Source organism: Poromitra crassiceps (genome assembly GCF_964638095.1).
Source record: "Poromitra crassiceps genome assembly, chromosome: 18".
Taxonomy (NCBI): Eukaryota; Metazoa; Chordata; class Actinopteri; order Beryciformes; family Melamphaidae; genus Poromitra; species Poromitra crassiceps.
This window is the reverse complement of record NC_139636.1, coordinates 6,528,505-6,551,862: the sequence shown is the minus strand read 5'-3', so window position 1 is coordinate 6,551,862 and position 23,358 is coordinate 6,528,505. Positions and strand designations below refer to the sequence as shown.

General features: G+C 44.5%; 1 protein-coding gene across 1 annotated transcript in view; it reads right to left on the bottom strand.

The window, feature by feature from the left end:
• LOC310792487 (uncharacterized protein) overlaps positions 1-23,358 on the bottom strand; it is a 28,374-nt gene that overhangs the window by 3,279 nt on the left and 1,737 nt on the right. The window contains exons 2-13 of the mRNA XM_083654168.1: positions 23,090-23,302; positions 22,124-22,256; positions 19,917-20,767; positions 8,274-8,371; positions 6,499-6,518; positions 5,771-5,823; positions 5,618-5,683; positions 5,467-5,519; positions 3,033-3,120; positions 2,006-2,164; positions 698-910; positions 30-162 (exon numbers count right to left, since the gene is read on the bottom strand). Of these exons, the coding sequence (XP_083510294.1) occupies positions 30-162; positions 698-910; positions 2,006-2,164; positions 3,033-3,120; positions 5,467-5,519; positions 5,618-5,683; positions 5,771-5,823; positions 6,499-6,518; positions 8,274-8,371; positions 19,917-20,767; positions 22,124-22,256; positions 23,090-23,302 (2,080 nt within the window). The remainder of the gene's footprint in view (positions 1-29; positions 163-697; positions 911-2,005; positions 2,165-3,032; positions 3,121-5,466; positions 5,520-5,617; positions 5,684-5,770; positions 5,824-6,498; positions 6,519-8,273; positions 8,372-19,916; positions 20,768-22,123; positions 22,257-23,089; positions 23,303-23,358) is intronic.

The window sequence follows — 23,358 nt, the reverse complement described above, 5'->3', positions numbered from 1 at the left end:
ACACACACACACAGTGACAGTGTACTTACTTGTGAAGTCTTTGGGGATTGACCTACAGGACTCTGCACCGTTCTTCAGATATCGCAGTTTCTCTTTGACAGTCTTCATGTTAATGGTGTCTGACATATGCATCCTCTGTACATCTCTACGCAGTTTACTCATCTGAGACACACACACACACGCATGCACGCACGCACACACACACACGCACGCACACACACACACACACACACACACACACACACACAATTAAGTACTGTAGAAACTATAAAAATCTTTATAATCATTGGTCAGATGTTGCATCATCCAAATTTACACATTTTATTTTCTTCATATTTTCCAATTCTTTCATCTTTGTTCAATACTGCATGTATCTCAATATGTCACTTACATTTTCACGTCCTATACTGCTGTTATTCATAGTCTTTCATACTATTCATTCTTTAATTTCAAATTAATATGTGACATTAATGATAATATGGCTTTTAAAATATGGCTGGAATTGTCATTATGTTTAATAACCCCATTTGCTAAACTGTTGTATTTTTATTTCTATTCTATTTTTCTTTGCTGTATCCTATTACAATTTGCTACAACAGGAGCAACAACCCAACTCTCCTCAGTAATGACTGAAGTTTCATCTCATAATACATGCTCTCTACCCCCCTACATGTCTTTCCTGCATGCTCTGCGTTACCTCCTTGGTGAGCTTCAGTGTCTGGGCGTTGTTCTGGGTGGTGTGGATGGAGGTGATGTCCACCTCCAGCTGGCCCAGCTCCTGGCCCAGCAGGCGGAGAGACAGGGCAGAGTACAGGCCCTTATTGTTCAGATACTGGTAAGGCTGCAGCCTGGCCGTCAGCCTCTCAACCTGAGCCTGGATACTAGGGAGATGCTGTATGGACAACGCCACCTACAGGGGAGGGAGGACAAACACAAGCGTATAGTATAGAAAGAACAATATCATATGAGGGAGGGCTATTATAGGCTAACAGGAATTATAATATAGGAATCTTCCCAAGCACCTGGAAGTTAGCTGTTGTAAGCATCTTCAAGGCTGGTGACTGTACAACTGTACGAAAGCTTTCGATATGTGAACCATGAGGTACATGTACGCCAACTATATATTTTATTTTCTCCATTGATGCATTTAAATGGATGACATCTTATTTAGCAAACAGGAAGTAAAGTGTACACATTGGTAACATGATGTCTTATTTAGCAAACGGGAAGTAAAGTGTACACATTGGTAACGCTCAATCAACTTTCCTCAACTTTAACATTGTGCCAAGGAGCAATACCGGGCCAAGTTTTGTTTAACTGGTATACCAATGATCTACCTCTTCTTCTTCTTCTTCTTCTTCTTCTGTGGTGATTTATGGCAGTTGGCATCCTTTATGTTGCATTATGTGCTTATGGAGGCTTTTTTCTTTTCTTTTTCTTGGGTTTGAAAGTTGGTCACTGTTCACTTTAAAATTGTTTAGGAGAATGCTGTGTTTGCATAACCTGACTCCGCCAGATGGGGCGGTATTGAGTTCACAAGTTCACAATACCGCTTGTGAAACAGAATGTGAAGCAAACCCATCCATCTGGCATCGTCAGGTTAGTGTGTTTGCATGGAGAACTCCACAAATGTTTTGTGCACTAAAAAGTTTCACCCGTCTTTCCGCTGGCATGGGGATGAGTAGATCATTTTTGGGTGAACTTAGCCTTTAACCCATTTATACCTGATGCAGCATTTGTGTGTGTATCCCTTTAAGACCACGCGGTTCGCGGTCTTAAAGGGATACACACACAAATGAGGGATGTACACGCAAATGCTGCCTCAGGTATCATTGGGTTAAGGTCTTCCAATAGACAAGTAGTGATAATTTCTCTACTGTATAGTCTGTAATACTGTATGTAATCATTCAAACATCTTATCAGAAGTAGGCAACACTGAGTGGAGCAGACCTGATTAGTCAAAGGTGATATCATCTCCATAGATCAGTGTAAGCATAGCTCTTACTCGTGTCTGTAGGCTGTTGAGGGAGTCTTCGCAGCTCTGCACCTGCTGCAGCGCAGCATCGTACTTCAGGGCAGGAAATGTCCACATGCTGGAGTTCACCGCACACACACACGACTGGCCTTGCTGCTGGCCTGAGACACGCTGGGCCTGGCTGACATCCTGCACACACACGCACACACACGCACACACGCACACACACACACACACACATGCACACACACACACACACACACACACACACACGCACGCACGCACGCACGCACATACACACACGCACGCACGCACACGCACGCACACACACACACACACACACACACACACACACACACACACACACACACACGTTAATAAGTTCATAACTGAAAGGGGCACTTTCAGAATGATGATTTATTTTTCATCAGAAGAGACTTTATGATTCAGTGCATTCCGATGACATCACTGGCATCAACTCAAATCAATTCTCAATAACTGTCAAACTAAATGCCTGTCTGCATGACTGCTTACAGTTTTCGGATATGTGTGAAATCATGTGCAAAATAAATCAGGATTGTTTTTCGGTGAAGTGTCCCTTTAACATTTTAGTCGCAATGAAGCAATGGCCTTATGTCTAAGAGAGTTACATAGAGAAAACTTACAGGATGGCTACACGTGCACCTTATCACTCCTTAACCCTGACCATCACGCTTTCTCTCAATTCCACTACGCTTGCAGGATAATCCAGGAACAATACGTTGATTTTTTTTAAATATATATCATATTATATATCATGGTTCTTCTAGCCGCCTTGAGTGCCTCCTTCCTGCATCGAGCATACTCTGACCTGCCCCATTCATCCTACCTACCAACACAGACCTCCATATTAAAACATCTCTATCAAGACTGATCACACTGATGCATAGAACGAGTACGGTGGTGGCAAATAAGTTCGATTTCAGATGAAATTCAGATGAATTTATGATTCTTCCATTCTGCATCATCTGCTTTTCTTCTTCTGTATAAAAGCCATGGAATATGAAAAGTAACTCACTGTGGATGACAGCAGCAGCAGTAGTAGGAGCAGCATGGCTGACAGAGGAAAGCTGTTAAGACTCAACTCAGCCCCTTCCTCTCTCTTTCTGCCTAATAAACTCACAAAGTCATGTGGAAAAACACAGTGAATGTGACATTTTGCAATAGTTGTGGTCTGACAGGACATTCCCATCTTTGCCCCTCCTTAGGCAATGCTCATTTCCCCTTAGTTTGCAATCTGCAGACTTCTTCCTGTTTTTGTTTTTGTTTTTTTCCAAAATTTGTTGCATGAAAGAATAAATCATGGTTGTATAAAAGTGGCATGTAAAATTCTGAATTGTTATCTCAGGGGTGTTGGGGCTTAATATTTTTGTATTTTATATTTCTTATTGTATATTCTATACTATTTTCTTTTCCCCTGCTGAATCCTACTCTGCTGCTTCGACTAAGTTTTTCCTGTCTGCTGACAAGATTTCATGACCCATTATATTTTGTATAATGTTAACATACACAGATGTGGCTATTATGAACATGTGGGATTTTAGTTTAACACCAGGGGATTTATAAAGCAATACCTTATAATGTTGTTGTTAATGTTAATGTTGTAATCTTGTTATGGTTATGATCCTTCATGTAAAAGAGGTATGTCTACTATAAAGTGCTGTTTGCATGTATGAAATATCGGTACTTTGAAGCTTTGAAACTTTTTTTAACATACCGCACATACCGTAGGTTGGAAATGTCACCCACTAGGCTACTCAGAAACAAAAAAATTACACCAAATCTACCAGATTTTGGCGCTATAACAGCCCATTTTACGTTTTGGCCCTACAGTATGTGGCCCAATGTCTGTCGTAAATAACTGATAGAATTGGTGATTGGTGATGATTGGTGATGTCACCAGTGATGTCACTCAAGCACTCAATGATGATGTCATCAGTGATGTCACTCAAGCAAGTCTGATGTCATCAGTGAGTGATGTCATCAGATCTACTACTGCTACCACCACCACCACCACCAGGCGCGGACTGCATAATCGGGCACGTCGGGCAAATGCCAAAAAAAAAGAAAATGTGTGTGTGCCCGCAGTCAGGCCACTCACTGAACAGCAGGCCAGGTGCCACCTACTGGTTTACTAGTAGTTTTATTACTTTATTAGTTAGTCTGAAGTAATAATTACACTTCAGGGTTAAAGTGGGTGCATCTCATTGTAAAATTGGACTCAGAAGCTCGGAACCATGAAAATATGGACAGCCACCGTGATGTCACTCATTCATTTCTGGACTCTTGTGTTGGAGCCTTGAGTTTTGCATTACTCAACACTTGGCTATAGGCTATAGAGACTAAAACCATTGTTGGCCTAATTTTTCAGAAACAAAGGTTGGGGCTTGAGCAGAACACACTACTATGTCTAGGGGCTTGCTTAAACAGGAAGATGTTTCATGAAACTGAGAATATGTCAATGTTTATTATTATTGTTATTGTTATGACGTGTAGTTCTTAAGCCTGTGGAGAATAACGCAGTATGCACGATATGATCACTCTTCCTTAAATAAAGTTTGCTGTGAAGGTTTGTACAGAGGCATGTTTTTGGTTTTACTTCTTCATATTATACTTGCAGTTATCTAGGCAATGTTGATGTTTCTATTAATGAATAAAATAGGTAACATGTATCATCGCGTTAGCATTATATTCACTAAATCTGGCTTCAAACGACCCAAATTGGGCTTCAAACGGCCCAAATCTGGCTTCAAACGACCCAAATTGGGCTACAAATGACCCAAATTGGGCTTCAAACAGCCCAAATCTGGCTTCAAATGACCCAAATTGCACTTCAAACCGCCCAAATCTGGCTTCAAACGACCCAAATTGGGCTTCAAACGACCCAAATTGGGCTTCAAGCCCAAATTTTTCGCTGCCGACCTTTGGTCGCCGGCACACACGTCGGCCCATATCGGCCTGCTTGGTATCAAATGCCCGGCCTGAATTATGATCCCAGTCCACCCCTGACCATCACCACTACTACTATTACTAATACTACTATTACTATTGCTACTACTACTGCTTGGACCCTGTCATCGCTGCTTCCGGCTATATTATTTCAACAAAGTTATTGCACAATATAAATTTCCATAATGTCAAAATGACCGCCATGACGTTTCTAGTGTTTTTTCATCTGAGCCCTTACAGTATGTCCCCACCAGTTTTCAACACAAAGTGACACCCTTGGACCTGACGTTGCCACACTTTGTACCTGGATGCATGGCACACTGTGGGGAAACACCCTGATGTCACACTTTGTACCTGGATGCATGGCACACTGTGGGGAAACACCTGATGTCACACTTTGTACCTGGATGCATGGCACACTGTGGGGAAACACCCTGATGTCACACTCTGTACCTGGATGCATGGCACGCTGTGGGGAAACACCCTGATGTCACACTCTGTACCTGGATGCATGGCACACTGTGGGGAAACACCCTGATGTCATCACACTCTGTACCTGGATGCATGGCACACTGTGGGGAAACACCTGATGTCACACTTTGTACCTGGATGCATGGCACACTGTGGGGAAACACCTGATGTCACACTTTGTACCTGGATGCATGGCACACTGTGGGGAAACACCCTGATGTCACACTCTGTACCTGGATGCATGGCACACTGTGGGGAAACACCCTGATGTCACACTCTGTACCTGGATGCATGGCACACTGTGGGGAAACACCCTGATGTCATCACACTCTGTACCTGGATGCATGGCACACTGTGGGGAAACACCCTGATGTCATCACACTCTGTACCTGGATGCATGGCACACTGTGGGGAAACACCCTGATGTCATCATGATACATGTGACATCGGGTAACATCTGAAGCAACACACCGGAGCTTAACTGCCAAGATGTTGTCATTTGCAAATCTCCAACCCTGCTAAGAAATGGCCTCATTTTTCTTTGCAGAGTCGAAGGTTTCTGTTCCTGATACACGTTCCTGAATGTTACATTCCACATCTATTCCTGCATCCTTAAATTGTCTTCCTTACGCTACGCTTTAAAGGCACTTTAGTCGTTATCTGACAATTGCAGTACAGGAAGTTGCTACACTTTTCAACTTTAACTTCTTCCCATTTCCCATCTTGCTAGATCAGCAACCCACACATGCAGAACGCAGAGATTGTAACCCCAACCACAAGGATGAAGTGGACACCGCCCCCCCCCCCCCCCCCCGTTGCACGCACACACACACACACACACACACACACACACACACACACACACACACACACACACACACACACACACTCTCACACACACACACACACACACACATCACGTGCAGGGGACAGCCCAGTGGGAGTGTCTGGAGGTCAGAAGCTCTGTCCTTTTATTCAAACGGTTCGCAGGAAGACTCATTTAGTTCCGCTGTCTGATCCACCATGACTCTGTCTGTGATCATCCAAATCTGTGTTCTGCTCACCATCAGCCAGCAGGTAAGGACTACAACACAACACAAGATGAAGTCATCCTACAGTATACAAATGATATAAGATAACAATATGATTTATTTTGTACATTATTATTACATTCTATATATTTGTATTATGTTTTATACCATAAAGTATATATGAATTCATATATCCTATTTTATTTCACAATAATTTTACACAGCCTGTTATATATATACATACAGTATATATATATATATATATATATATATATATATATATATATATATATATATATATATACGACAGCGTCTTCATACAATTAAAAAGGTTTTGTTTTTATTTTTTATAATTAATATTAAAAACGTATACCACATACACACATATTTCTTTCCTATCTATTTTTTTTCTTTCATTTGGTTTTCATTTGGTTTTAATGTGTGCAAAATAAAGAAATGAGCAAAAATTCTTCATATTTCCCAGGTTGAGACCTTGACAAGGACCAGCTGTGTGTGTGACCTCACCAGCTCAGAGCAGCTCTTCCCTGATGACAAACTCAACAGTGTGGTGGACGGTGCAGCCAAGTGTACCGGCAGCATCACCCGGCAGAAGGTAACTAGTGCCAATATGCTGCACTGCTGCAGTCCAAACTCAGAACTCTGAGAAAAAACACTTCCCTCCACACAGAAAAGTGCAACAGAACGGTCATTCAAGACGCAATTCCAAAATACCCATGAAGTATAGTGAAATAATGAGTGAAATAAGATCTGTGGTTAACAGAAGTTTATGAAACAGCGGAAGTTTGTGTTCAGCAAGATAATCTTCATGAACGAGGACCACCTTTATGACTTTTGAAGCGTTTTTTGAAAAATTGGGTAAAAAAAAAAAGCGTTTACGCTTTTTATTTGATTAATTTAACCAAAATCCCCCATACAAAAACCCCATTGCCTTTAACATGTGCGAGCCGGAAGTGCTACTTCTGGACTCATTCCTGTGGTACCTATGCACTATTTTTAATATTGGTTGTTTATTAAAAATTAATTCTGGTCCAGTCACACTGGACCTCTATTGGATGGGATATACTGTATATCACCTTCTGGCACCAAAGCTTATCACTTGTCAGTTTAACCCTCCTTCACAGTTGTTGGGCTTCACCACAGATAAGATTTGGGTTTGGATGTAACAGTAGTTACTCTTTACGAATCCCCATCAGTCAGCATTATGAAAGAAATATCTCAGTGTTTATTGCCGGGCCCATGGCAAGTAGCTGACTGACTGACTGACTGACTGACTGACTGACTGACTGACTGACTGACTGACTGACTACCCATTGTTGAAGGTTGTGTGAAAAGTGGGGTCAAGACCAACACAGTTAGTGGTATTCAACCCATAGGTGAGAGGCCATCTCTTAGTCAAAGACGCCCTCTAGAGGCCATGCAGCAACATCTCACTAAGCTTTACTGGACTGCCTGTTGCATGACCTGCATTTGCCTCGTGATGCCCTTGGTTGTGCCGTGGGATAAATACAAACCCAACATAAAAGACATTGACTCCTATTGACCTTTTATATAAACATAACATAATATATAACATACACTTTAGTGATGTTTTTCACCAGGCATTTTGTGTCTAAAAGGCAGGAAGTAACACAGGTGCAAGCAAAAATGAATGAGGGTTTCCAACTTCCAATCCATTTAGGTGTTCCAGTGCCGGGGCCCTCATTAAGGCTTTGCTTACACCTGTGTTACTTCCTGCCTTTTAGACACAAAATGGCTGAGGTGAAAAAGGCTAATGGCACTAGTTCAACCTAGGTCTGTTGTCTTGTCTGTGCAGAGTTTGGAGCTGGACAGCCTGTTGCTGGGCCTGCAGCGGCGGCTGCCCCAGCTGGAGGCAGATGTGTCTGTGCTGGAGAGGGAGGATGACGGGGAGCTGTACGGAGCCATCAGCATGCAGGCAGGTTTGGGGAGTAACAGATGTAACGGGATTACGTAATCTGATATCTGATTACAATAAAAAACCCAGTAACTGTAATCCCTCATAGTTACAGAAAAAAGATGTACAGATGTAATCAAGATTAGTTACATTTAATAAAACATTGTGATTACTAGCAGGATTACAATTTTAAAATACATTTTAAAATAAAGAACGATGCACAAACATTACAACACTTGCCTCACACAACACCACTCTGGTCCAACCCGGTCTCACAACAATTATTTATTATTTATTTTCACTTTGTATTATTATTAATGAGAAACAGGCGACACTAGGTTGGCTGAAAGCCTGCTGTAATGTAACAAATAAGGTCTGAAAGAGCTGGGGGGTTTTGTGGGGCGGGGGGGGGGGGGGGGGCATGTCCCCAGACTGCAGTAGTCAAATGCAGGAAATTTGTTCAAAAGTAATCCAAAAGTAACTGGAGAGTGATCAGTTACATTACTTTAACATTGTGATTCTTGGATTACATTTTATTTCTTTTGTAATTAGTAATTGTATCAGATTACATTTTTAAAGTAACCATCCCAACCCTGCCTGCAGGTGATCGAGAATGAGCTGGTGGAGATTCTGCAGCTCATCTACAAGCTCAACAGCACCACACTGGCTCACAGCCAACTCACCTCTCACCAAGCTCAACAGGTACATTCACACCTCTCACCAAGCTCAACAGGTACATTCACACCTCTCACCAAGCTAAAACAGGTACATTCACACCTCTCACCAAGCTAAAACAGGTACATTTACACCTCTCACCAAGCTTAACAGGTACATTCACACCTCTCACCAAGCACAACAGGTACATTTACACCTCTCACCAAGCTTAACAGGTACATTCACACCTCTCACCAAGCTCAACAGGTACATTTACACCTCTCACCAAGCTCAACAGGTACATTCACACCTCTCACCAAGCTAAAACAGGTACATTTACACCTCTACCAAGCTCAACAGGTGCATTCACACCTCTACCAAGCTCAACAGGTGCATTCACACCTCTCACCAAGCTCAACAGGTACATTCACACCTCTCACCAAGCTCAACATCTACATTCACACCTCTCACCAAGCTCAACGTCTACATTCACACCTCTCACCAAGCTCAAAGGGGGGGAAACTCCACAAGTGCCAATGTTGTTGCAGTTCCTAATAATTGTCAGTAGAGGCCAGTAAATAGCCGTGTATAGATCATCAGTTATGGAGATTAAAATACAAAATGTTTGTTGAGTTTTAATGTTTGTTACAAATACATGTAATGCATGAGAAATATTTGCATTTTGAGAATTCTAGAAAATATTCTTTGTTACTCCAGTTGAGTTCCTTTGCTAGTGGAAATTTTATGATAATCAGAATTCTAATTGATGTAATTGAAACCATTCCAGCATTTCATCAGTAAGTATGATCCTGTCCGTCATGTTGCTGTGTTTCAGGTACAGGAGCTGAAAGTGAAGATGCAGCAGCTGGAAGTCTATGACAGCACGCAGGCGGTGAAGCGCCTGGAGGCCAACAAGCGTCTGAGGAGAGACCTGGACCAGTGCAGGAACGAACATCATCACCCCACCACCCGGCCCACACAGCCGGCTGCAAGTGGTACGCCCAAACCTCCATATGACCTGCACCCAACCAGTGGTGTAATGTAACAAAGTAACAATACTTAAGTACAGGACTTAAGTTTTTTTTTGTATCTGTACTTTACTTGAGTATTTATATTTTTAACTTACTTTCACTTTAACTCCATTACATTTCCCCGAAGCATCTTAGTTACAAAGTAAAATCAGGGGAGTGGTAAGCACTATCGCCTCACAGCTTGAAGGTCATGGGTTCGATTCCCACGTGGGGACGAGGTGAACGCTGAAGGAATGCGTGCCCGTCCGCATGTCCTCGAGTGCCCACCGCCCGGGTGGGGTCGGCAAAAGGGCCTTTCTGTGTGGAGTTTGCATGTTCTCCCCGTGCCTCCCGGGGGTTTCCTTCATATAGGAACCCCCTTCACAAAAACATGCAATATCCTGGTTGCTAGTGTGGTTCCTCCTCGGGTCGTTAAGGGCGCCTATTCAGAGCGAGGGGAACTGGTTAGAATAGCGTGAACCTCCCACGTGCTATGTCCTACCGGTGAAGCTTCCTCTGTCAGGTGAAAAGAAGCGGCTGACTGACTGCCCATGTCTCGGAGGAAGCATGGAGCCAGTCTCGGCTCTCCCCAGATCGGCAGAGGATGGAGTAGCAACCAGGATTGAGCAATCAAATGAGCACTAATGGGGGATAAAATGGGATAAAAAATCGGGAAAATTAAAAAAGAAAAGAAAAGAAAAGTAAAATCAGAAGAAATTTGGTAGCCTGCACGCAAGCAGGTTTGGCGAATCAGTACTCCTAGTTTGCAAGTTACGTTAATCACGATCCACACGCCATTCCAGTTGGTGGCTGTAATGCAACATAACGTTGTTTGCCAGGGGTGTCCCGGTGGCTCACCTGGTAGAGCACCTGGCTACCACTAAAGCTTAGGCCTTCACACGGCTGACCCGGGCTCGAATCTGACCTGTGGTCCTTTTCTACATGTCATCCCCTCTCTCTCCCCACCTTCCCTGCCTGCCTACTGTCCTATCCAATAAAGGCAAGAATGCCCGCAAAATAAACTAAAATAAATAAATTGCCAACTGCTATAAAACTCAGGAAGATTTCCACTCAAGCCCATTTACTTATACTTTTACTTTCAATACTTTACTGCATTTAATATCATAAAATTACTTTTGATACTTAAGTACAGAAAATATCAACTATAAGACTTTTACTCAATAGAGACAATAGGGGGTACGGTGGCGCAGTCGGTAGCGCTGTCGCCTCACAGTCAGAAGGTCCTGAGTTTGATTCTCGCCTGGGACACTGTGGGCGCTGTGGTTGTGTTCCCCCCCATATCTTCAGTGCCTACTGCCCAGGTGGGTTATCTCGTCCTAAGGGCCCTTCTCTCTGTGTGGAGCTTGCATGTTCTCCCCGTGCTCCCCCAGGGGGTTCCTCCGTATATAACCCCCCCATTAAAAACATGCAGAAGATCAGATCGTCATCGTCATCCGACCAGTGACGACAACATCCGAAGTACATAATGATATATATGTACTTTTACTCATATAGCTTTTGAGTACTTTATACACCACTGCACCCAACCTGGTATGTTCCAAATCTTTTCTGAACCTTCCTGTGAGCAAAGCCACACTGACCCCCCCCCCTCCCCCCGCTGCCCTCAGGTATCTGTCCCTACGGTCACTTTGTGAACGTGACTGGGCCAAGAGTCTACACAGCAGGAGAGTATCCTGGCTCCTACAAGTATGGATCCTGGGGTCGTGATCCCAAACCCGAGGCGGGAAAGGAGAACTGGTATTGGCGGGTCATGCTCACCGCCAGCAACAGATACGCCCACTATGTACGCCGCTACTCCAGCCTGAGCTCCCTGATCGTCGGGGTGAGCGTTCCAGGTAAAGTCTAGATGTGTTGTAGATGTGGTCTGATGGTTAGTGTCCTGATAGTACACTGAGAAATGGAGCTATATGGAGTTCAATCCCCTTAAAGTCATCACAAAGATTTCAAACAGTGGACCTGATGCTAGTTTTGTGGACTGGATTCCATCTGTTCCTTTGTCCTTTGTTCATAGTGCACAATATCTCAGACACCGCAGATCAGAAACAAAACTGGGAAGTGTAGAGGTAAAAGCACTCGTGTTGGAGGAAGCATGTGCTGGTCTACAACTCTCCCCAGATTGGCAGAGGATGTGGAGAAATGCCCGGGAACAGCAGGGGGAATTGGCCAAGTACAATTGGGGAGAAAATGGGAGAAAGAAAGAAAGATTGACACAAACAAAAAACTTGATGCATCTCACCACCACTTGCCTACATTTTCAAAAGTACACTGATCAGCCAACGGGGGGCGCTACAATTACAGGTTAAAACAAGGTATTGATTGGCCCAGATGGCGACAGCATCATTTGTAGGGGACAAGATGTTTACTGTTGTGCTATATTATCCTTTGGGTTGAGGCTAAGGCTACGTTCACACAGCCATCCTTAGTGCTTGAATCTAATCTTTTCCCCCCTAAGTGACTCAGATCAGTCTTTTTCATGACTGTGTGAACAGTACAAGTCACATTGAAAGTGACTTTTTTAAAGACGACCTGGGCTACTTTCAAATGTGGTAAAACATCAGATTCGAATCTGATGTTTTTGAAAGTGACTCCGGTGTGAACAGACATCTGGCCCATATCTGACTTAATGCTTCAATGTGACTTCTTCTTCTTCTTCTGTTGAGTTTTATGGCAGTTGGCATCCTTAAATGGTGCATTACCGCCACCTACTGAATTGCTAAAACTATAGTGCAAAATACAATATCAATAAAAAAGTGTCCACCCAAAATGCGCCCATTCACCCCAATATCCATACTGTGGCCCAGACCAGTCGTCTAGGCCGACGCGAATGCTTCATTCAGCGTTTTCACAAGTCATCTCCCGAAATGTCTTCAATATCCAAAGATTTCCTGGCAGCGTCCACCACTTCAATGTGACTTTTACGTCATTCCAGAGCGACATTCGTCACTATTCTGCGCTGGCGGGAGGAGGGAGGGGGAGGACCAACACGCGGGCATTGAAATTAAACCGTGAACAACAGATGAAACAACATCATCAGCTACCACCATGTTTACTGCTGTCTTCTTCCAGGTTTACGTAGAACAGCAGTGTGCTGCGTGTGACATTATTGTTGTTCTTCTGCGCATGCGGGTCACTTCATGTCCGTGATCTGTTCACACTGGAGTCGGATATGGGCCACTTTTAAAAAGTCTGTGTGAACAGCCACACAAAAAAATCAGATGTGAGCATCAAGTCAGATTCAAGCACTAAGGATGGCTGTGTGAACGTAGCCTAAGCTCCACACACAACGTTCCTTTGCTGCTCGTGCTTCCCCGTTGGAAGTACAGTATCTAGGCTTATTGTAATTGCTGCTTTGGGAATGCACCATGGATAGTTGTTCTTGACTGGGAGCAACATGCGCTTTAGATGCATCTCAGTACAGATACAGGAGAGAAACTATCAATCCATCAGCCATTGGCTGATTTGTTTCTTTTTTTTTCTTTTTTTCTTTTTTTTTTTTTATGTTTTTTTCCCGATTTTTTATCCCATTTTTATCCCCCGTTTTAGTGCTCATTTGAATTACTCAATCCTGGTTGCTACTCCATCCTCTGCCGATCTGGGGAGAGCCGAGACTGATTCCATGCATCCTCCGAGACATGGGCAGTCAAGTCAGCCGCTTCTTTTCACCTGCCCGAGGAAGCTTCACCGGTAGGACATAGCACGTGGGAGGTTCACGCTATTCCAACCAGTTCCCCTCCCTCTGAACAGGCGCCCTTAACGATCAGAGGAGGAACCATATAAGCAACCAGGATGTTGCATGTTTTTGTGAAGGGGGTTCCTATATGAAGGAGACCCCCGGGAGGCACGGGGAGAACATGCAAACTCCACACAGAAAGGCCATTTTGCCGACCCCCACCCGGGTGGTGGGCACTCGAGGACATGCGGATGGGCACGCATTCCTTCAGTGTTCACATCGGCCCAGGTGGGAATCGAACCCACGACCTTCGAGCTGTGAGGCGATAGTGCTTACCACTGCACCACCGTAACCTCCCCTGATTTGTTTTTTATTAAAACATACGGTATATTATTCACTAACCTTTTTCCGCCCATCTTCTCCCTCTCCTTCTTCTAGGCAATGTTCAGATCCACTCCTCCAACCCAACCACCAACACCATCCAGGGGCCAAATGCTGTTCTCTATGGGGAGGCTTTGTACTACGGCTGTTATAACCAGGATGCTGTCTGCAGATTCAACCTCACCACCAAATCTGTTACCTCCGGACAGCTGCCTAAAGGCACCAGGTTCTCTTTTCTTCTTCTTTGAAATAGAGTTTTGCTGATGCTAGATAAAAATCCTCCCAAAAAGTAATGAAGCTTTACACTTTTGTGTACAAAGGTTTATATTTTTAAATTTAGAAAATGAGAGTGTAGTATAATGCTAGTGTAGTAGTCTCTAGTGGAGAGACAGTTGACGGCCGGAGAGACGGCAACCCGGTACGGGATGGGATTAGCACCCCATCTTGGCTCTCTCGTGAGGGAGAAATCCACAAACGCTACGGATTAGCCTCCTGAAAATCTGCGCAAGATCGGCGCGGCCTGGGGTCCTCCAGGCTAGAGCAAGGTGCTCGACGCAGGTGAATGACGTGCAGCGCACAGGCCCTCTTGGGGCGTCCTTGAGGTTTCCTTTCTGCCTCTGGATTGCCTTTGACATAAGGGGGGTCTGGTGAGACGAAGGAGGAGCACGGCCGGGAGAAACCCACAGAGCCTAGATCCTCCATGCACCGAAGGGCCAATACTGCGGCGTAGCACTAGCTCTATTGCAGCGGATTGGGTTCTTTTTACCCCTCCCGCGGGCAACGTTGCAGATAGAGTAGTAAGGCTGATCCGTAGCGGCTTCTGGGACGTGAGTCGGGGTCTTAATTGGCCTCGGCTGGGTCTACTGGGCGAGGGTGTATGATGTTGACAGACCCGAAACACCTAACGACCCCAGATAACATCACTGATGACACGTCCTAGCGCATGCGGTAGCAGTGTATTTGAGAATGTAGAATCCTGGCTTGCCTCTGGCCGGTGACACTTAGGAAAGACTAGGTGACAACCAAGTATAGTTTGGTGACGAGCTGGAGAGACAGTTGACGGCCGGAGAGACGGCAACCCGGTACGGGATGGGATTAGCACCCCATCTTGGCTCTCTCGTGAGGGAGAAATCCACAAACGCTACGGATTAGCCTCCTGAAAATCTGCGCAAGATCGGCGCGGCCTGGGGTCCTCCAGGCTAGAGCAAGGTGCTCGACGCAGGTGAATGACGTGCAGCGCACAGGCCCTCTTGGGGCGTCCTTGAGGTTTCCTTTCTGCCTCTGGATTGCCTTTGACATAAGGGGGGTCTGGTGAGACGAAGGAGGAGCACGGCCGGGAGAAACCCACAGAGCCTAGATCCTCCATGCACCGAAGGGCCAATACTGCGGCGTAGCACTAGCTCTATTGCAGCGGATTGGGTTCTTTTTACCCCTCCCGCGGGCAACGTTGCAGATAGAGTAGTAAGGCTGATCCGTAGCGGCTTCTGGGACGTGAGTCGGGGTCTTAATTGGCCTCGGCTGGGTCTACTGGGCGAGGGTGTATGATGTTGACAGACCCGAAACACCTAACGACCCCAGATAACATCACTGATGACACGTCCTAGCGCATGCGGTAGCAGTGTATTTGAGAATGTAGTATAATGCTAGTGTAGTATAATGCTAGTGTAGTATAATGCTAGTGTAGTATACTGTAGAATAGTTGTGGCATGACAAGATATTAGGTACAGTATTCAACTTGAATGATCACCATGGGGAAAATTGCAGCAGCAAATACAAGATACAGCAAAGAAGAATAGATTGAGTAAACAGCAGGAACTAAACATAACGTAACCCAACATTCCAGTATTTCAAGGACATAATACTGTAAGTGGAGTCCATATAAAAAGGAAGAAAGGTGAAACAGACTAAAAAAGACGTGTTTGCAGTTGAAATAGTGAGACATTCTAAAAGATATTGAGACAAATGCAATATATGGAAATGAAAGACAATTATGGGAAATGAAGAAAACAAATTAGTTTAATTTGAATTCACCCCTTATATACATGCAGGTTTAGAAGGCCATACAGTGTCTATAGGCGTGAAAACGTGCATTGTCTAAAACAAGCAAATACATATTCTGAATTTCCAGATGTTTTACTTTATGTTTTTAGAAAGAAAACTCTTTCTACTGCTCCATCTCCTTTCTTTTGCAGGTTCAACTCCAAAGGTAACTTCTGCCGGCTCGACGAATGCTACCCGTACACCGACCTGGACCTGGAGACCGACGAGTCGGGTGTGTGGGTGATCTACACCACCTCCCAGGACTTTGGCAACCTGGTGGTGTCCCGGGTGGAAGAGGGCGAGACGCCGACCTTCGGCCGAACCTGGCGCACCTCGCTCTACAAGCAGGCGGCGAGCAACACCTTCATGGCCTGCGGTGTGCTCTACGCCACGCGCTACGTCAGCAAAGACACAGAGGAGATCTTCTATTCCTTCGACACCTCGACAGGTGTGGAGAGGTTCGACATCGGCGTACAGATTCAGAAGATGGCTGGCAACATATACTCCCTCAACTATAGTCCCACAGACCAGATGCTGCACGCCTACAGCGAGTCCATCATGGCCTCCTACAAGGTGGTGTTTGGGTGATTGATTCGATGAATGCTTTCAACGCCGATACACTGTAGCCATTTTCTGTAGTTATCCTTGTGTGATTTCCAAAATAAATATATTTGCATTCCCAGCAAGCATTCGTTAGATGGCAAGGTGCAGGATGTGGTTAAGTTCAATCACATAAGCGCAAGATCTTCACAATATGGCATGGTAAAAATTCATCATCATGGTAAAAATGTATCATCACTAAGCGAACCTGAGAAAGCAACAAGTGTTGCTTATTCTTTGCTATTGTTATAATAACTCAGAGAAATAAAGATGTGTGTAAATTAGCAACGTCTAACAGTGTGTGCGGTTGGATAATTCTTTTGAGTTGATATCAGAAAGATATTTCGTTCAGTTTTAAGCAAATGATGCAGGTGGACTACAAACTTTCAACTTGCACTTTGGTGCACTATTTACAGTTTTCAAAGTTGGTGTAAAATCGATGAATATAAATGCCTGCTGGGTTATGTCTTTGCTTAGTATCCGTGATGGTGCTTTAATTCTCGAGTTTCGGAAAGAATAAAGGAAACCTGCGTTTGTCACAAGACTATCGGTCTATTGTGTTGAGAGTGCAAATCTGTCTTACATTCATGATTCAAAACTGTTGACTTTCTGATGTGACTGTCCAGGACAAATGATCGGATGTCTCACTCTTAACCTTCTGACATGACGTCTTTTATTTCTTTTTCATTACTTGTTCAGTACATGGACAGAGACAGCTTACTGTGTATTTATATAATCATATTTAAACTTTACAGTGCACATCTGAATGACGACAAAGCAGGTAAGAGTCCTCCTACCTTTTGTGAATAGAAACAAGTTCGTATAGGGAAGACTCACTCCGACAATATCAAACAATCCAAACAAGAACAAAAATAACTTAATGCTCAATACAAATCAATTGTAACGGCAGTAATAAGAACTATAGTAGTAATACACATGAAACAATATCATTATACCAAGATGAGGCTACACCCGACGCTATTGTTGCCTATAAAAAAGAGAAATTCCAGGATAGGAACAGAAAGATGGAAGTTCTCGTCACAATACGACAGTGTTGGAGTGCTCTGTTTTGGGTAACCTGCTTGATAAATACAAAGTATCTACAAGTCCAAGGAGGACCAAGGTCTATCAATCGCCGTTTACTTTCACAAATCGCTATTCGCTACTCCACTCCATCATTTATAGACCTCGAGGAGGACTGGGAAGGATTTTGGACCATTCAAAGGTTCAAATGTTTGGCTGTGCAAACCCCCAGAAAGGGCCTTCTGAGGAGATGGGGGCATAGGGTTGACAAAGGGCCTTCTGAGGAGATGGGGGCATAGAGTTGACAAAGGGCCTTCTGAGGAGATGAGGGCATAGGGTTGACAAAGGGCCTTCTGAGGAGATGGGGGCATAGGGTTGACAAAGGGCCTTCTGAGGAGATGGGGGCATAGGGTTGACAAAGGGCCTTCTGAGAAGATGGGGCCATAGGGTTGACAAAGGGCCTTCTGAGAAGATGGGGGCATAGGGTTGACAAAGGGCCTTCTGAGGAGATGGGGGCATAGGGTTGACAAAGGGCCTTCTGAGGAGATGGGGGCATAGGGTTGACAATACTGCACAGCACTTCAAAGGGACAAAATACATTCAGGAGCCCCCGGGCAGTACGGGAAGGAGTCTTGTCGAAAGAAAACCAAAGACTAGGTGGCAAAAATAGCCAATGTGATGAGCCGAGAAAACCCACTGTGCTTAAGGGTGATCGTATACTAACTCGGCTACATGCAATCTATAGTAGTTGGCTCTGGTGTCCACGGAATCCATCGATGAGGTTCTAGCAGGAGTGATTGAGGTGTTCTGACTTTGTCCAATACCCTCTCATACAGTCTCTACTTGGTGTATATATATATATATATATATATATATATATATATATATATATATATATATATATATATATATATATATAAAGTATATATATATATATATATCGGCTGCTACACGGTAAAAGACGAGGAAGTTTTGTCCCGAGCCAGTTGGGTTGCTGTTAGGCAGCAGGTCTGTCATTATGTGAGCAGGGCTTTGGGTGTGTCTGCCAGGCAGCCAGCCAGAGCCTGGAAACCAGGCCACAGCACAAACATCTGTCCTCCCCCCACTGCAGTGTGTGGCTGCAGAGCCCCCTCTACAGTGCATGACAGGTACTACTACTGCTACTACTACTACAAGCAGACGTCTGCTCAATTACAAACCACAATCCTCCCATCCCCTCCCCACTAACTGTGCTGCATGCTAACTGTGCTACATGCTAACCATGCTACATGCAGGATGTAGAAACTACTTTAGCATTTCAATATACCCAATTCAAAAAGCATAGGAGATGACTGAAGGTCAAGATAATAGACACATTACACATCGCCTTTTGACCAAGTTTTTATTTATTCATTGTGTAGCCTAACACATCAACTATAAAATACTAAATTTGTCAACGTGAAATTATTCAGGTGTAACATATATATGACAAAAATATTTCAGTCAGTCAGTCAGTCAGTCAGTCAGTCAGTCAATCAATCAATCAATCAATCAATCATCAATCAATCAAGCAAGCAATCAGCCAGTCAGAAGTCAGTCACACTGGAGAGCTGGTTTCAATGATAGCTCTTGTGGTAATGGAGCTAGTTTAGTTCTTTTTTCTTTTCTTTTTACCAGCTGCGCTGAATTCATATTGTCAGCATTAACAGCCTTTATATTTAGTATTTTGTAATATACTAACTTTCTACTTCATATCTTTAGTAGCACTTCTTTGACAGTTGGTTTGCTGCATCTAGCAAGCTAACATTAGCATAACTTTATCAGTAGCAATTTGCCGATAATGTAAGAACTTTACTATCTTTTTTACCACAGTGTAATAACACTCTGAAATAAATTTAGATTAAAATTTTCCACATCATATAATAAGTGGGAATATTACACTACAGCAGGCACAGTATGGATGTTCCTTCAAACCATGTTGCTGTTGATTTTTTCACCTCTGCTCCTCTCTCTCGACAACAACAAAGGATCATTTTGATTACATTTTTTACCTATCCAAAAACTTGCTTCCGATTCCTTGTGCTTCACCATCTTCTGGGTGTTATGTAAATCAGATATGGCCGACATGAACAAATCAAACTGCGGAAGCCTCAGAAAAGAACTCGGCCTGGTAGGCCAGTAAATATGCATCATTGTACATGTAGATCTGCCTGTCGGTGGGGTTATAGCTCAGACTGGCCACCCCGGTAGCCACCTTCTCCAGCGGCAGTGCCAGCGAGTTGTCCTCCCTGCCCGTGGCCGTGTCGAAGGCGTAGAAAACCTCCTCGCGGTATTCGTCCACGTAGCGCGTAGCGTACAGCACGCCGCACACCATGAAGGCGTTGCTCACCGCCTTCTTGAACAGCCTCGTCTCCCAGGTCTGCGTGACGTTGAGCGTCTGGCTGTCCCAGGCCAGCCGGCTCACCACGATGTTACCGTGATTCCCCACGGTGGCGTAGATGGCCCACAGCCCCGTCTCGTCCGCCTCCACGTCCACGTCGCTGTAGGCGCGGCAGTCGTAGTAACAGTAGGGGAACTTGTTGTTGAAGCCCACGCCGGTGCCTGGCAGTGTCACCCGCGTCACAGACTTGTCGGTCAGATTGTAGCGGCAGACGTCGGCCGAGCGGTAGCAGTGATAGTACAGCGCCTCACCGTACAGGACGGCGCTAGGACCCTCGATAGTATTGGCGTGCGTATAGGACGGAGCAAAGCTAAAGTACCGGGGGTTGGTCGAGGCCATGAAGTCTTCGTAGTTCAAGTAGAGACTCACGTAGGTGCCCCAGGCGTGGCCGCTGACCAGAGTTTGAACCCAGTAGCTGCTCCGCTCGCCCTGGCTGTCCTCCTGGGCCTGTTTGCCCCAGGAACCAGAGATGTAGCTCTTACCGTCGGGGCTGATCTTAGTCACCACAGGGTTGCTGATGTTGGTGATCAGGCCCTTGTAGCATTGCTTGCCTGGAAGGTAGAGGGAGAGATGGGGAAAAGCCTGAAGGTCAGGAGGGAGTAAAGCACAGCCAAGAGTCCTGCTGCTTATCTACCCGTCTCCCTGTCACTCACAAAGTATCCCTCAGTGATGCTGTACTAGTCTGCACAAGCCATCAGACTTGTATGGAGGGAATTCTGGTTAAAAATTCAGGAATTACATGAGGAAGTATGAACAGAACTAGAAATAACGCATGGTGGATGTATGCCTCCACCAACAAGTCAGCAGTCTACATCCATGTCTGTCCAGACTCATACAAGCAGAAATACCTTGAAGAAGCCCACAGTGCCATGGTCCTCATGGCACTGTGGCATTGGTCCTCCCCCTACCGCTAAACCACCCAGATCCCCCTAACAACTCAACCACTCCCCCTACTACACCACCCCTCGAACCTCGACTCTCTATGACCTTCCTATCCCTACAGTAGCTACTGTCCATTTCTCCAAGCCCCACCCACCTCCCTCACCACAGTCCTTCCCACCACCCAGAGCCCCCTTATCCACTCCCTCTAGCCAACCCTCGAACCCTGACTCTCTACCACAGCCCTGGGCATTATGTGGCCTGGGGGCCAGAAGCGGCCGTCAGGATGGTTCTGTCTGGCAACTATCCAGGTTGAAAAATACAGAAATTCTGCTTTAATAAAATAATATTGTCGGATCAATTAATCAATGAACAAATCAAAAGACACACGATGTGTATCTTCCATATGCTTCCTGTCTGAGATTGTGGTTAACTCATATTTTGTTCTTTTTTTCCTCCTCTAATATTGTTCAAAATAATTCAAAATGACAACTTATCAGCAGTTTCTCTTACTTCTCCATAGTTACAATGCAAGGGGAAATGCTCTCCCTCTCTCTCTCAAACATATGCACACACGCACACGCACACACACGCACACACACAAACACACACACACGCACACACACACACACACACACACACACACACACACACACACACACACACACACACACACACACACACACACACACACACACACACACACACACACACACACACACACAGAATTCACATTCTTATTATAGGATTATTATTGGATGGATAATCCCTTTGTAGTGTTGGTGAGAAGAGCAGAGGTGGACCAGGTGGAGAAAACATAAATTATCCTTGAAGATTTTTAGATAGGAGGGGGGAAAGACATACACACACACACACACACACACCCACGCACGCACGCACGCACGCACACACACACACACACACACACACACACACACACACACACACACGCAAACACGCACACACACACACACACACACACACACACACACACACACACACACACACACACACACACACACACTTACTTGTGAAGTCTTTGGGGATTGACCTACAGGACTCTGCACCGTTCTTCAGATATCGCAGTTTCTCTTTGACAGTCTTCATGTTAATGGTGTCTGACATATGCATCCTCTGTACATCTCTACGCAGTTTACTCATCTGAGACACACACACACACACGCACGCACGCACACACACACACACACACACACACACACACACACACACACACACACACACACACACACACACACACACACACAATTAAGTACTGTAGAAACACTTTAAAAAATCTTTATAATCATTCTGGTCAGATGTTGCATCATCCAAATTTACACATTTTGTTTTCTTCATATTTTCCAATTCTTTCATCTTTGTTCAATACTGCATGTATCTCAATATGTCACTTACATTTTCACGTTCTATACTGCTGTTATTCATAGTCTTTCATACTATTAATTCTTTAATTTCAAATTAATATGTGACATATTAATTATAATATGGCTTTTAATATACGGCTGGAAATTGTCGGGGGCATTATGTTTAATAACCCCATTTGCTAAACTGTTGTATTTTTATTTTTATTTCTATTCTATTTTTCTTTGCTGTATCATATTACTATTTGCTACAACAGGAACAACAACCCAACTCTCCTCAGTAATACCCTTGTTGACCTGTGTCAATTATTCAACCACAACTCTGATTGGCTGTAGTAGCCACCAGCCACAGTATTATTGTGAGTGAGATTCACTTTGTCCTTGATGCCCTGATGAAGACTATGTGTCGAAACGCGTAGGCGTGAAGCCACTTAATTAAAGGCTTTTTAAAAATTCTGCAAACAGTGTGCCTTGGTAGTTTTTTGGTTCCGACTCTTCACCAAGTTGAATTTACTATTACGTCAACCATCTTTGTTTCTCCTCAGTAATGACTGAAGTTTCATCTCATAATACATGCTCTCTACCCCCCTACATGTCTTTCCTGCATGCTCTTACCTCCTTGGTGAGCTTCTGTGTCTGGGCGTTGTTCTGGGTGGTGTGGATGGAGCTGATGTCCGTCTCCAGCTGGCCCAGCTCCTGGTCCAGCAGGCGGAGAGACAGGGCAGAGTACAGGCCCTTATTGTTCAGATACTGGTAAGGCTGCAGCCTGGCCGTCAGCTTCTCAACCTGAGCCTGGATACCAGGGAGATGCTGTAAGGACAACGCCACCTACAGGGGGAGGGAGGACAAACACAAATGTATAGTAGAAAGAACAATATCATATG